General features: G+C 33.0%; 2 protein-coding genes across 2 annotated transcripts; one reads left to right on the top strand and one right to left on the bottom strand.

The window, feature by feature from the left end:
- Positions 1 to 762: 762 nt before the first annotated feature.
- Positions 763 to 1884, bottom strand: LOC126889517 (uncharacterized). Its single transcript, XM_050657857.1, has 2 exons — positions 1666 to 1884; positions 763 to 1317 (listed from the first exon to the last, which is right to left on the bottom strand). The coding sequence occupies exon 2, from the start codon at positions 1309 to 1311 to the stop codon at positions 892 to 894; it is 420 nt and encodes a 139-aa protein (XP_050513814.1). The 5' UTR covers positions 1312 to 1317; positions 1666 to 1884; the 3' UTR covers positions 763 to 891.
- Positions 1885 to 9426: 7542 nt separating this feature from the next.
- LOC126890101 (uncharacterized) lies at positions 9427 to 14410 on the top strand. Its single transcript, XM_050658949.1, has 2 exons — positions 9427 to 10375; positions 14271 to 14410. The coding sequence occupies exons 1-2, from the start codon at positions 9427 to 9429 to the stop codon at positions 14408 to 14410; spliced, it is 1089 nt and encodes a 362-aa protein (XP_050514906.1).
- The last annotated feature ends 632 nt before the right edge of the window (positions 14411 to 15042 follow it).

Raw genomic sequence — 15042 nt, 5'->3', positions numbered from 1 at the left:
AGCAAACGTTGACAAAAATAACTTTTTGCAAACAGTCAAAATCTTGCCATCTAATGTTTTAATTGTGTAGGTTAATGTATTTTTCCTCCTTGATCCTTCAGTCTCTTTCTTTGTATTTCTGTTTTTTTCTTTTTTGCAAACCAGAGAAGCGATATAGATTTTTTTCTGGTCCCATGTGAGATTGTTCCAAAAGTTGTTGAAAAGTTCTTTTCGGTCCTCTTCATTTAAATCTTGACACTGCCTTACTGTGGATTTTTTACATACGGAGGATAAGCAGACTGGTCCCATTTGTTTTTCATTTCTAGGTGTTCCTCTTTTCGCTGTCTTTCCAACCCTTGTCCAGCCAATATATTTTTTTCCGTGTTGTCTTAGTCTTTTATTTTTAATATCGTGCCATTCGTTGATATCTGCTATTCTTTTTCGAGCTTTTTTATTTTCGTTGTTACCGTCATTATCGGCTCTTGCTACTGGTTCTTCCCCTTCTTGTTGTTTGCCTTCTTCCGAACTAGTTGAGTAATCTGACTTATTTTCGTTTTCTGGCAACCACGATTCATCAATCTGATCAGCAATTACAGACGATGAGCTCGACATCACTTCATTTAAAATACCTTCGTGGTTTAGTGCAACGTCATTTCTTAATTCTTCTAGATGTGTTTTGTCCCTGGAGAGCTCATTTGTCGAAATTTCATAGGAAACCGTTTCTAATATTGCGTCACAATCTAAATCTTCCCCTTCTTCTTGTTTGCCTTCTTCCGAACTAGTTGAGTAATCTGACTTATTTTCGTTTTCTGTCAACCACGATTCATCAATCTGATCAGCAATTACAGACGATGAGCTCGACATCACTTCATTTAAAATACCTTCGTGGTTTAGTGCAACGTCATTTCTTAATTATTCTAGATGTGTTTTGTCCCTGGAGAGCTCATTTGTCGAAATTTCATTGGAAACCGTTTCTAATATTGCGTCACAATCTAAATGTTCATTGTCAATATTCCTTAGCCAGTTACTCACTTTTTCAAAATCAGATTCCTTTGGCAATCCATCAGTAACATTGTTTATGTCTGTCGAAAACGTTTCGTTTGTTACTGCAGACTCCCCCAATAAAATCAGATTGGCTGCGGCAACCTCTTGTTCCAAAGATAATAATGTAGGTCCCAGCTCATCCGCATCGGTATTTTCCAATACTGTGCCTTCTTCATTGTTTGTTTTTATGGCACACTTAATGGTGTCCTTGATATTATTGTTTAAAACGTGAACTATTACGTCATTTCTTGCATTTGTTACCATTTGACGACCTCTAGAGGTACTCATTTTAATCTGGAACAAAACAGTAATCTAAAATATTTAATCGAATTATAACGAAATAAATTTAAAATAAACAGAAGTCTTTGGATAATAATTTACTATTTATAAAAAATATTATACTCGTATACTGCTTTAGTGATTTCAGGTATCTGAAGGTATACCTATTTATCAAAAAAGTGGTTACTGTGATATCGCGTATCTGTTTTCCTGTTCTAACGCCGAAGTTTATTGATTTATGATGCAAATAACAAAGGTTTTTAAATAATACCACAATTCGACAACATCTGTCTGCAACTTTGAACATATTTTATGATGCTTTTTGTTTCTTTATAAATAAATTATGGTTTTGTAAGTACATACCTTTATCAACACAATGTTACCACAGCACGTTACTATGTCAACTAATTCAGATACGCGCTGTCACATTAAAAGATATTCAGCTTACCTATACCAGATGTCACTACTAATCACGTTACTCATTCAAACTGTATAGATCAAATTAGCGCTTTCACCACAATATGACAGAGTACTTTTTACATGCAATAAGCAATAAAACTCATTTTGTCAAAAATTGCAGATACGCGGTATCACATCTTAAGCATCGATATATTATTTTCAAATGTTGACTTTTAAACCTTCCTTTAACTAATTATTATTCACCCCATAACAGACATGCCATTCTGATCTGATAAGGCATTAGCATCGAAAATGTGCTCCCACCCAACTTTTCTAAGGGAATAGATCCCTGACGTATAACCTCTTGAAGAGAAAGCAAAAACTGAACAGGGCGAGAAAACTCTTTCTGCAAAAAGCAGATTGATTGAATGTGTAAGTGAAGCTGATACAAAGACCAAGGAAAAGAAAATTATTTCCGAGGCTAAAAGGAAAAAATACGGTTCACGTGGCGCTGTTTCCTGTGGTAAATTATTCACTCTTTATGTTGATGTAAGAAATTATATCAGGTGAAAAGGAACTAGATATAACACCATAAAGTTTGTTTTTTATATGTCTGTTTATTAAGGGATTACAAATTGGAATTTTCTTTTGGCAATTCCATTGTAACAAGGTAGACAATCATTAGTATTTAACAATGCTGACGTAGTTTGATAATAATTTGTTACCTTCTTTTATTTGAGATATTAATTTGTTGTAAAAATTCATTAAATTTTGTAGTTAATATTAATTTTCTGAAATAATTTTAGCCCAGTAAATGACCGTATCTAACCTTACTGGAGTGTAATTTTCAGCTTAACAACGAATTTTCTTGAAAATTTCGATGTAGGTTCTACTTATCATCAACTTCAAAGATGGACTTGTACCATTGGTTGCTTTTACTTGGGTGGTGAAATTCACCCCTTTTTCTAGGGAAGGACAGTATGCTAAATTTGCAGTTACTCGAGCGTTATTGGGTTGTGAAGAGTAGATCCTAAAACCAAAAAAAGTTAAGTTAAATTTTCCATTTTCAACAATCGTTTTTCCCATTATAGCACCACCTATCCATAATTCGTAAAAATGTTTTAAATAAGAGTTTCTTATTTTTCCGTAAAGAATGCAAATCTGCAATAAAAAATGGAGGATCTTATTTAAGATTTTACAGTAACACCTCACCCCACCTCCGTGGGGTTGTGTTTGGTACCATTCGATAGATTTTTGAAAAATATTAAACACATATTTTTTAGTTTTTCGATCCGACGTTCACTTCCCGAAATAATCGCTTTTTTTGTGAAACTTTGTGACACACACATTTCCTTACGCCCCGCTCAAATCGTCAGATTTTTGAAATATACACTGTTTTGCATCTACTTAACTTACCTTATCTTAATCTGACGGTTTTGAATTTTTCTAAGGATAGATTTTTTTTTCGGACTCCCCTTAATACACTCCCCTGTATTAAGAGCCAATGTATGGTAGAAGTACATTATTTACTGGGTACAAGGTTTCCCCATGTGATAATCTGACGCGCTCGAGTAACTGCAAAACTGTAAAATACATACATTATAATATCCACAAGGAAGAATTTCCTGTAGCTGGCTGTATACCATTAATTACAAGTAAAATTTAATTAAAAAATTTTGGCTTGGTAAAAGGTATATTAGTTTAAAAAGCCCCTATAGGGCTACCAACATAGAAACAAAACGTTTTCGCTCTGTAACAAGAACATCATCAGTGTTACAAGAACATGGTGAGCCAACCAAAAAATACAAATGTCAAAGCCTTACAAAAACAGACTAAAAGTCTAACATAGATACAAACATAGCAAAATCCAAAGGATGGATAAAATTCCTTAGGCTACGGCCCTAGGGCAACATATGACTCCCACACGTGGTAAGTGGGTCAATAGGTAACAATTAGGTCATTATGTTACAAGAGGTGACAGGCAACTAACAAGTTGTGTTACAAGAGGTGACAGGCAACTAACAAGTTGTGTTAGTTGCCTGTCACCTCTTGTAACATAATGACCTAATTGTTACCTATTGACCCACTTACCACGTGTGGGAGTCATATGTTGCCCTAGGGCCGTAGCCTAAGGAATTTTATCCATCCCTTAGATTTTGCTATGTTTGCATCTATGTAAGAATTTTAGTCTGTTTTTGTAAGGCTTTGACCTTTGTATTTTTTGGTTGGCTCACCATGTTCTTGTAACACTGATGATGCTCTTGTTACAGAGCGAAAACATTTTGTTTCTATGTTTGTAGCCTATAGGGGCTTTTTAAACTAATATACCTTTTACCAAGCTAAATTTTTTTTATTAAATTTTATATTTAAAGGAAGTCCAAGAATGGATAAATAAACAACTTCTGTTCCATATAGTTTTTTTATTAAGTTAATATTTTTGAGTCAAGATCACTGAAAAAATAATATTAATAAATATTTACTTATAAAAGATTTAGAAAAAAAAATGGTGTACGTAGACTCTTTAGACTTTTTAAAAGCAAAGTTGTAGCTCATGAAAAATATGTTCTGATTAGTCAAATTCCAAATTGACACTTTATTAAAATGTTTAAAATATTTTATTTTTATGTAGGTATTATAAAAGTTTATAAAATTAATACTTAGCGAGTTGGCCAAAATAAAGCTGGCCCCTTTTTTTGCTAACAAAAAATCATGAAAATCTCCCCTTAATTAGTACCCCAAATGAGAATAATTATTACCGGTTTACAATTTATTTTGATATAAATATGTAAAATTTGGCTTTATAGTAATTTTTTCAATAGGCACTTGCATGGAGAACCAGTGCCACAAAGTTGGAAAGAAGGATGGATTACATCTATCCATACGAAAGGAAATAAGGAAGATTGCAATAACTATCGGGGTATAACTGTTACGAGTACGCTTAGCAGATTATATGGAAGAATTATAAAAGAACGCATATGCGAAGAATACCGCCCTTTTGAGTCAGAAGAACAAAACGGATTCAGAGCAGGACGATCCACAATAGACAGTATTTTCTGCTTATCCCAAATACTTGAGAAAAGAACACTGAGATCTCGAGAAGTGCATTTACTCTTAGTCGATTTAACAAAAGCATATGACACCGTGCCTGTTGCGAAGTTGTGGAAAGTATTGGAGAAAACCAGTATCAGCGTTACACTAATCGATGCTATTAAAGAGCTTTATAAGAACACAATAGCAAAAGTTAAAATAGGAAAAGAGGTGTCTAATGGTTTTCAGGTAACAAAAGGACTGAAGCAAGGTTGTTGTTTATCTCCCATACTGTTCAACATATATATCGATGAAGCACTCAGGCACTGGAAGAAGAAGTGTAAAGGGATGGGGCTATCTATTGGGGATGAAACGTTATATACGTCACTATGCAGATGACCAGGTAGTTATTGCCCAAGACAAAGAAGACCTGGAGTATATGGCTAGAAAACTAATGGAAGAGTACAAAAAATGGGGCCTCGAAGTAAATGTCCAAAAAACACAATATCTTTGCGTAGTAGGAGAAAATACTCCAGATGACCTCGACTTAGAAGATGAAACTATTAAGAAATGTGGCCAATGTACATATTTGGGGGTAAAACTGACAAAGACAGGAAGAAGTGATGAAGCCATAAAAGACAGAATAACCAAAGGAAAACAAGTTATAGGTGCGTTGAATTCAGTATTATGGCAAAAAAATATAAGACCGGAAACGAAAAAGCGAATATATAATACCATATTAAAACCAGTAATCGTCTATGGCTCAGAAGTGTGGCAGTTATCACAAAAACTTAAAGGTAACCTATTGGCAGTTGAAATGGATTTTTGGAGGAGAGCAGCGGGAAAGTCTAGATTAGAACATGTGAAAAATGAGGACATCAGGAGACAAATGAAAGTACAAAGTTCAATTATAGAAGACATCGAAAAACAACAACTAATATGGTACGGACATGTTAGACGTATGGGGGAAGAAAGACTACCCAAAAAGGTATTAGAATGGGTACCACCAGAGAAAAGAAAACGAGGACGACCACCAACAACATGGATCCAAGGAATCTCAAAAGCAATGTCAGCAAGAAATCTATCTGAAGAAGACTGGCAGAATAGACAGGCTTGGCGAACGGGAACCCAAAGGCATATTACGCTGTGAACGGGATATATATAGTAATTTTTTTAATTTTGGAAAAATGCCCTTTTCTCAAAATAAGTTTAAAAGTATTTGTACTGAGAAAAATCTCAAATAGTAAAAATATGTAGGTTATGCTTTTATAAATATTTTGGTATTATTGTTTTTCTGTAAGACCAAAATTAGTTAAGATAACTACCTACGGTTGTTAAAGTTTCCATACACTCGTGATCAGTGACTCGTTCGAGCGTTTTCAAAAATAAACAATGTGAACCGGTGAAACTTACAGATCATAATTTAAAAAATACATAAAAATTAAATTTTAAAGCGGCAATGATTAATTTTATGTGGAGTGCTAAATAAGGGGAGATTTTCACGATTTTTTTTTACAAAAAAAAAGGGCCAACTTTATTTTAAGCCTAACTCGCTTAGTTTTAATGATAAAAACTTTTATGAAAAATAAAAGTGAAGCTCTTTTAGACAGTTATGAGTTTTCCCCGAAAAGTTCTCCAAAATATTCAATTTCGAATTTGACGAATATGAATGTATTTTTCATGAGCTACAATTTTCCTTTTACTGGATTTACAGACTTCATAGATATCCAATTTTTTTCAATGTTTTATAAGCTTAATTTTTGCTGAGATTAATTTTTTTCGATAAAATACTAATTTTTTGAAATATTTGCGAAAAATCTTCCAAAAACGTGGTACTCGCAAATAACTCGAAAAGTATTGACTGATGTCCTGTTTTGTATATTATGTTAATAATATTAAAAACAAAAATCTACTATAATGTCTAAGGTTTAATTATTTGTACATTTTAAGCTTTCTACTGGGATTTGGTCTGGATCTGATGGGTTGCTATTTTGCTGTATTTTATTGCCTTTTTAATTTTTTCTCTTAATATCTTTCCAACACACCATCTTCTACTAACAATAACATACTAATGTCAAAAGATATTAAGAACATTATGTATAATTTTGCTTTACTTTCAACTTTGTTATTTAAATTAAGAAAATCTTGGAGTAATAATATTTTAAGGCAGTTAATGCGTTTATTATTTAATATTACATTTATACTAACGAAAGATTAATTAAAATAACTTAATAATCTTTGAAAAGCATTTGACAGACCACATTGAGATAAAAACTATGCGCGCTTTCCTAAAAACTTGATCAATTCAATTACTGCCGAGTAGATGAATGGAAAACAAAATAGCCAATAATGCTCATTTGCGAGAAAGGATTTCAAAATCCCTACACTTGAAGTTTGGCGACAAAGGCGTATCCAATCTACCAGGGGGTAGAACTTTCGTAATCATTTGAATATTTATACCGTTATCCCCAATGGGTTTAAAAGCTGCAACGCATTTTTTGGTAAACGGTAAACTGTTGGAATATTTAGTTGGAACTAAATACATATAACGATTAATAACGATTTTATTTCATTCACTTGAAAACAAATTTGAATTTCACGTTTAGGGAGTCAATAGAGAATTTGACTTCGGAAAAAAGCAAACAAGATAGAACTTTTTGTAATTTGATTATGAAATTAAACAACATATGTATCAAAAAGTTTTACTCCAGAAGTGGGTGCTTAAATTTTAATTAAACAAATTGTTTTGGCCTCATTAAATTTATTTCATTCGAAGTACCTGGCCTATTTTCTTGCCCAGATATTGTACTAAATTTTTTGTTTTCTCTTTAATTACCTTTCGTTAGTACTAACTAGTCGTGGTCGTCAGTAAGTAAGAACAAATTGAATTGTTAAGTCGTTTCCTGTAGTTATCAAGTGTCGCCAAAAAACGCCGGTTTCAGTTATAGTAAAAAATAAATTAACCCTTTCTCCCTCCTTCCTTCACCTTACTAATAACTGAAGACTTCTCGACCTACCAGTTAAAATAAGGTAAGAATTTTTTTGTTATTATTTCCATACAGTCCGCTTTAAATTCGATTGCGTAATAGACCAGCATAGCCCAAACGCCACCCCATAAGTTTGGCCTTCTAGCCGGATCGTCTTGAATCAATTTCGTTGTTGCTTTGCCGGTTCAAGATCTGATCTATCGTATTTTTCGCATTGGATAAATTTATTTAAAATTATAATTGTAATCGGTATAGTATATTTGTCGTGTTAAAATCTAATTAAATCGTAGTGTACCCTTTTTTTGTCGTGTATCGAAAAACCTTGTTCTTCGGTCGACTATAGTTGGAACATTGAATTCGTGTTTTTGCTTCTGAACCCATCGCTTAGTGAAATCGATTTTGATTAAGTAAATATACTTGATTTGGATATTTTGCAAACCTAAAAATAATTTGTTTGGATTTAGTTTAATAAAATTTTAGTAATTGTTGAAAAAATATATACACCTAACTACTATTCTTGACATATTTTGGGTTTTGTTCCATTTTATTTCTTCATCATTGATAATTTTTTGAAAGAATTTCAATATTTATTATTAAACATGCCTAAAAGTCAAAACGAACTAAAATTGGAGCGATTATGCTCTAAACGTGAAACTATCTTTCGTAGGGCTCAATTATGTTACGATGCCGGGTCGGCCTTAGAAAAAGATCCAGAAAATGCCTCAAAAATGCGTAACTTTGCAGTTAGATATAGTACTTTCGAAAAAACTCTATCAGAATATGAGGAAATTGTTCAAGATATCGTTATATTAAAACAAGAGATGGAGCCAGATGCTGGCGTTGCATACCATACGCATTTAGATGCATTTTATGATCTCTACTCCAATATTGAATATTTAGCTTCATTATTAATAAATAAACCTGCTGTTTTGAGTAATAATCCCAATAGTACTAATAATTCTACTATTAAAATGCCCAAATTTGAATTAGTTAAGTTTGATGGTGAAGATATATGAAGTATTGATGGTGATTCTTTTGTTCTTGCTAAAAATAGATTGTTGTCCTTAGAAAATCGCCTAGCACCAAACCCAGAACTTAGAAAACTTTACTGTGATATCTTTCAAGACTATTTAGACCAAAAGCACATGAGTTTAGTTCCCATTCAAACCATTGATTCGTTGTCGTATTATATTCCCCATCATTGTGTTTTTAAATAAGATAGCTCTTCCACTCCTTGTAGAATAGTCTTTGATGCCTCTATGAAAACTAGTAAAGGACCGTCATTAAATGAAATTCTTTATAAAGGTCCAAAATTACAAAATAATCCTACCACAATATTGTTGAATTTTCGTCTTTTTCCAATCGCAATTGTCGCTGATTTGAAACAAATGTATAGGCAGGTTAAAGTGGTTGAATCTCATTGTTCGTTTCAAAGAGTTTTGTGGAGATTTGATACCAATGATCCTATTTCTATTTTCCAATTAAATACTTTAACTTTTGGAGTAAAAGCCTCACCATATCTTAGTCTCAGGGTAATAAAACAATTATGTAATGACGAATCTAAAAGTTTTCCTGATGCTATCATCCCAATTTTAAGAGATATGTATGTAGACGATTTTATAGCAGTTTTCCAAATGTTTCTGAAGCTATAGTTACACACACTCAGTTAGTGAATTTGTTTCAAAAAGGTGGTTTTAAATTAACCAAATGGATGTCGAACTCGAACGATCTACTATCGACAATCCCCGAACCCCTTCAATTGGTCAAAACCAAACAATTTGATAAGTCAGTCTCCAAAGTGTTAGGATTGCAATGGGAAGAAAAATGTGACAATTTTAGTTTTGGGTTAGAAATACCCTCATCGACCCGTTGTACAAAAAGAAACATGCTCTCACTTGTTGCTCGTATGTTTGATCCCTTGGGATTCCTATCTCCTATAACCCTCTTGCTTAAAATTTGGATAAAGAAACTTTGGACTCTAAAGGTAGATTGGGATAGTACCGTACCAAAAGAAATCGAAATAGCATGGGAAAAGTTTCAAAATGAATTTCATGTCCTATACAAAATACAAATTCCACGCCATATAGCAGTTACACCTAATTCGTCGTTGTCTTTTTTAGGATTTTCAGACGCAAGTGCTGCTGGATACGCAGCCATTGTTTATTCCAGGGTTGTTAATTGTACAGGTCAAGTTAAAGTTACTTTACTGTACTCTCAATCTAAAGTATCTCCAATGTCTAAAATAACTCTTCCTCGATTAGAGCTTTGTGGAGCGCTTCTTCTCTCAAAGCTTCTTTCACATGCTATTGAAACTTATTCTCCTAGACATAATATTGATAAAATTTTTGCCTTAAGTGATTCCATGATTGTATTAAATTGGATAAAGTCCTCAGAGAAAAATCTCAAAATATTTGTTCAAAATAGAGTTGTTACAATTCATAAGATGGTTCCGTCAGAGTATTGGTTTTTTGTTCCTGGAAAGGAAAATGTTGTTGATTGCGCCTCTCGAGGTTTGTTTCCTTCTTCGTTAGTCAACCATTCCACATGGTTTACTGGTCCAAATTGGTTACTGTTGGAGCCAGAATATTGGCCTCTTCAGTCTGTCAACGGACAGGAAATTATGATTTGTGATTCTGCATATAGTTTACAAACCTTCTTTGGTAATGTCCCTCGTGTAATTTCTCCGCTGTATACTCTTATTGAATATTTTTCCAGTTGGTCGAAACTTTTAAATTCCACAGTATACGTATTGAGATTTCTTAGAAAATTGTCTTTAAATAAACGGATATCTCTATTTGATTTAAAAATTGCAGAAATTGAATTAATTCGAGCTGTCCAGCAAAAGCATTTTTCTGAAGAATATAAAGCCCTTTCTCAAAATCTCGTTGTAAAATCTTCCATACGTCGTTTGAATCCATTTATTGAAAATGGAATAATTAGAGTAGGTGGACGTTTGTCCAACTCCCAATGTAGTTTTGAACAAAAACATCCGATTTTGTTGCCCAAAGCCGATCCTTTAACCATTTTGTTAATAGATTATTTCCATAAATTGCATTTACATGCTGGAGCGTATTTGTTGCAAAATCTTCTGAGAACAAATTATTGGATACTATCTAGTCGTCAGGCCATCAGAAATAGAATTTGGAGATGTAATCGTTGTTTTCGTCTTAATCCTAAACCTACCTATCCTATGATGGCTGACTTACCCGCCGTAAGAGTCAATCAGGCAAAAGCCTTTTTACACACTGGTGTAGATTATACTGGTGCGTTTTCCATTACTATAGGAAAATATCGTGGCGTAAAAACTCAAAAGGCTTACGTATGTTTGTTTGTTTGTCTAAGTACGAAAGCCATACATCTTGAATTAGCCTCCTCGCTCTCTACAGATTGTTTCTTAGCCACTTTCAAAAGATTTTTATCTCGTCGTGGAAATTGTAAGGTTTTATATTCAGATAATGGCACAAATTTTGTGGGTGCCAAGAGAGTCCTCGATGAAATATATCAATTAACTACTTCAAAAACTTATAAAGATGCATTCCAACAGGAACTTAATAATACCAAAATTTCTTGGAAAATGAACGTACCTTATGGCAGTCACTTCGGTGGTATTTGGGAAAGCAATATAAAAAGTGTAAAACTTCATTTAAATAGAGTTGTGGGGAATCAAATCCTTACTTACGAAGAATTTTTAACTGTTCTGACACAAATCGAGTGTCTTTTGAATTCGCGTCCTCTTTGTGTTCAAAGTAACGACCCTGAAAATCCAGTCGCGCTGACTCCATCGCATTTTTTATGTACAGAACCTTTAGTGTCATTACCCTCGATGGATATTGATCTTGATAAAAATATGAGTACTTTGAAAAGATATAAATTATTAGATTGCATTGTTCAACATTATTGGAAAAGATGGCAGTCAGAATATTTGTCTTCTATGCAGTCTCGTTTAAAATGGAACACTAACTCGAACCCTCCCAAAGAGGGAATGGTAGTTATAATAAAAAATGAAACTATCCCACCTTTACAGTGGCCTCTGGCAGTCATAGAGACTTTGTATCCTGGAAAAGATGGGATTGTTCGAATCGTAAAAGTGCGAACCAAGCACGGTAGTTACATGCGCCCAGTCGTTAAACTGTGTCCTCTACCCAGTCAATAAACTGGAGAGGATTTTTTTATTTTATTTGATAGTTAAAATTTTAGTTTAGGGTGATGGGTTCATGTGCAGACTTAGCATATTAAAATTAAATTAGTTTTCGTTGATTTTTCGTTTATTTTAAAAATAAACTCGGGGGGGCAGGATGTTTTGGCCTCATTAAATTTATTTTATTCGAAGTACCTGGCCTATTTTCTTGCCCAGATATTGTACTAAATTTTTTGTTTTCTCTTTAATTACCTTTCGTTAGTACTAACTAGTCGTGGTCGTCAGTAAGTAAGAACAAATTGAATTGTTAAGTCGTTTCCTGTAGTTATCAAGTGTCGCCAAAAAACGCCGGTTTCAGTTATAGTAAAAAATAAATGAACCCTTTCTCCCTCCTTCCTTCACCTTACTAATAACTTAAGACTTCTCGACCTACCAGTTAAAATAAGGTAAGAATTTTTTTGTTATTATTTCCATACAGTCCGCTTTAAATTCGATTGCGTAATAGACCAGCATAGCCCAAACGCCACCCCACAAATGAACTGCGAAATTAAATATTTTTTTAAATATCTCCGAAAATATAAATTTTAGAAAAAAACTGACTTGACCATCCAAAAACTCTGAAAATTTTACACAAAAAACCTTATATAAAGATTTTTCTAATATTAAATCTCTAGCTTCTAGAATTTTTTATTCCTAACGCTAAAGTCACCCTTCTCACAAATATTGGCGCACTGTATACTAGCGTTCGGCAAAGCGCGTGGTTGAGTTATTTTAATATAATTCTTTAACTAATTGATCAAATGAAATTTTTTCAAATTGAACATGAAAGAAGAACATTTAAGTTATCTTATAGTTATGATAAAAATAAATAAAAGTATGGGAATAAGTACGGTGTGGCGGGAAAATTAGAGTTTCAGTAAAGGTACGTTGCTTCACATGAAGCAGGAAGAGGTGTGGTAGAAATAAGTTCCGCGTTGACCGACTTAAAAAAACTGATTTAAGAATGGCTTTTTGGAAAAATGAAATTTTTTCAGCAAGCTGGACTTTGATTGGACTTAGTATGACAAAAAACATGCAGCACTTTCATTCGAAAAAGTTACAGGCATCAGTGGCATAAAAAGTATAATCATAACTCGATGCAAACAAACAAATTGCTGGGGAAAATAAAATCTTTTATAAAACAGAGGTTTTGTAGAGAATAATGACTTTTCTAAAAAGTTTTTAAGTTTACTTCAACCAAACTAACATAGTACTGCCGGAATTGCCAATGAAGCATAGTTAAGAAGAAAAAACTGAATAGCTTATCACAATTTTTAGTTAGTTTATCAGGGAAAGAATGGCAATAAATCTAGAGTTAACTTAGTTAGATCCAATTTTTAAAGATCACGGGTGCTATCCTTGACCGTTCGTAAACTTTAAGGTCGCTCGCGATTTATTATATTTTTATATTAAATAGCGAGGACCTTGAAGTTTACTATCGATCAAGAATAGCTCCTGTATCGTGAAAATATAATTAAAAAAGACAAGACCTGCCAACAATGTGAATATGGAGAAGAATGTTGCTGCCTTCTGGAGGATGACATACATGTCATATATGATTTTCTTTTAATTGTATATATTGCTTTAATGACACGCATAAATGCATCTTTAATTCGTATTTTTATTTTAATCATTTCGGGACAGTCAAGCTATATGTTGTCCTTTAAAAACAATCAAATGGCGTTTTGTCCACAAAAAAAATATTTTTTCGAAAAACTAATAACGATGTTCTGACTTATAATAAGGCAAATAAATAATAAAAATGTACAGTTTTGTGTATTTTTTAACTTCATTAATAACGGAGTGGTAGTTTTTCTCATTTACTGAAAAATGTAAAGAATGGACAAAGTGCGATTTGAAAGTCTGCTACTCATATTTTTTATACATATATCTAATTATTTCGATTGATTAAAATATGTATATTATCCTGTTGATATTGATTTAACCCTTTCGGCCCCCTCGGGATACATACTAATATGTCCCACTAAAGTTTAAAAATATTTACTGGCTCAAATATGTCCCGATTTAAACGTACCTAGTTTTGCTTTATTGGTATTATTAGTGCAAAAGCAAGAAAATACAACTGAATTAACAACACTGGGTGACTTACGGAATCAGTAACAGATTTATTTTCACAAGTTCTCGACGTTCTAATGCGTTTATATTCGTTTTTTACCATTTTCATCGAGATTTTTTAACAGTACATGAATATTTTTTAGCATATATATCAGTGATTTTCTAAACATGGTATAGTATTTTGATATAAATATTCCTGATTTTTTAGAAATAACCCTAGTGGATAATAATATCCCAGTGGTATTTTTAAGCGGGACATATTTAACCCATTGGGTTCACTTCAATTCAACTTCAATTTTTAGCCGATAAGAAATTTATTGAAAGTGAACTGGGCCGTTTTGAGACTGATGACGACAGCGACAAAAACTATGAAACAGAGATAACAACACTTGGACCTTTTTTTCATAGGCTACCACTGGACAAAAATATATGTCCTAGTTAAAAATACCAATGGGACACATATGTCCCATCTGTCAAAGTCGAACCTAAGAAAAAAATTGTATGAAAACCTGTTTGCTTAACCTAATTACATATAAAAAAGCTCAGAAATTACGATTTGAACTCCGTTTATTTAAGTAAAAAAAGTGTGGCTGAAAGAGAAATTGAAAAGTTCAGGAAGACTGGATCAATTGGCGACACTGATTATACAGATTGAATTATACAGATATAATTCTGAATGATCAACTCGAGACAAAAACAGCTCCCACTCCACAACATCTACAGTTAAAAACTTTAAAAAGGCAAACCCATAGTAATCTGAATCACTTGAGAAAGGCACTCTGCCGAAATGGCTGTTAGTCTGGGCTGATTATCGGAGAATAGGCCATTTTTGGGAAAAGATATTTACCAGCAATTTTATTGCTGGAATCGAAGCTTATGATTATATATAATAATAATATAGGTATGCAAAGTCCGCAGATAGTGCGCTACTTTTTTTATAAACAAAATGGCGCCCGAAAATCGTGTTTTTTCAATTATTGCTCTATAACTCCAAATATTTTAACTTTACAACAAAAACACTCAAACTAAAATTTACCGCAATTAAATTCTGCATAGAGATACGTTTTTCCCGAT

This window comes from Diabrotica virgifera, chromosome 8 (assembly GCF_917563875.1).
Source record: "Diabrotica virgifera virgifera chromosome 8, PGI_DIABVI_V3a".
Classification (NCBI taxonomy): Eukaryota; Metazoa; Arthropoda; class Insecta; order Coleoptera; family Chrysomelidae; genus Diabrotica; species Diabrotica virgifera.
Note: the sequence above shows the minus strand (reverse complement) of the source record. Positions and strands in the feature narration are given on the sequence as shown.

Excerpts from the sequence above, each read along its gene's own strand:
- LOC126889517 (XM_050657857.1), bottom strand. The coding sequence starts at position 1,311 with ATGAGTACCTCTAGAGGTCGTCAAATGGTAACAAATGCAAGAAATGAC.
- LOC126890101 (XM_050658949.1), top strand. The coding sequence starts at position 9,427 with ATGTCGAACTCGAACGATCTACTATCGACAATCCCCGAACCCCTTCAA. Across the intron at positions 10,376-14,270 it reads TAGTTTACAAACCTTCTTTG|CCGATAAGAAATTTATTGAA; the intron begins GTAATGTCCCTC and ends TTCAATTTTTAG.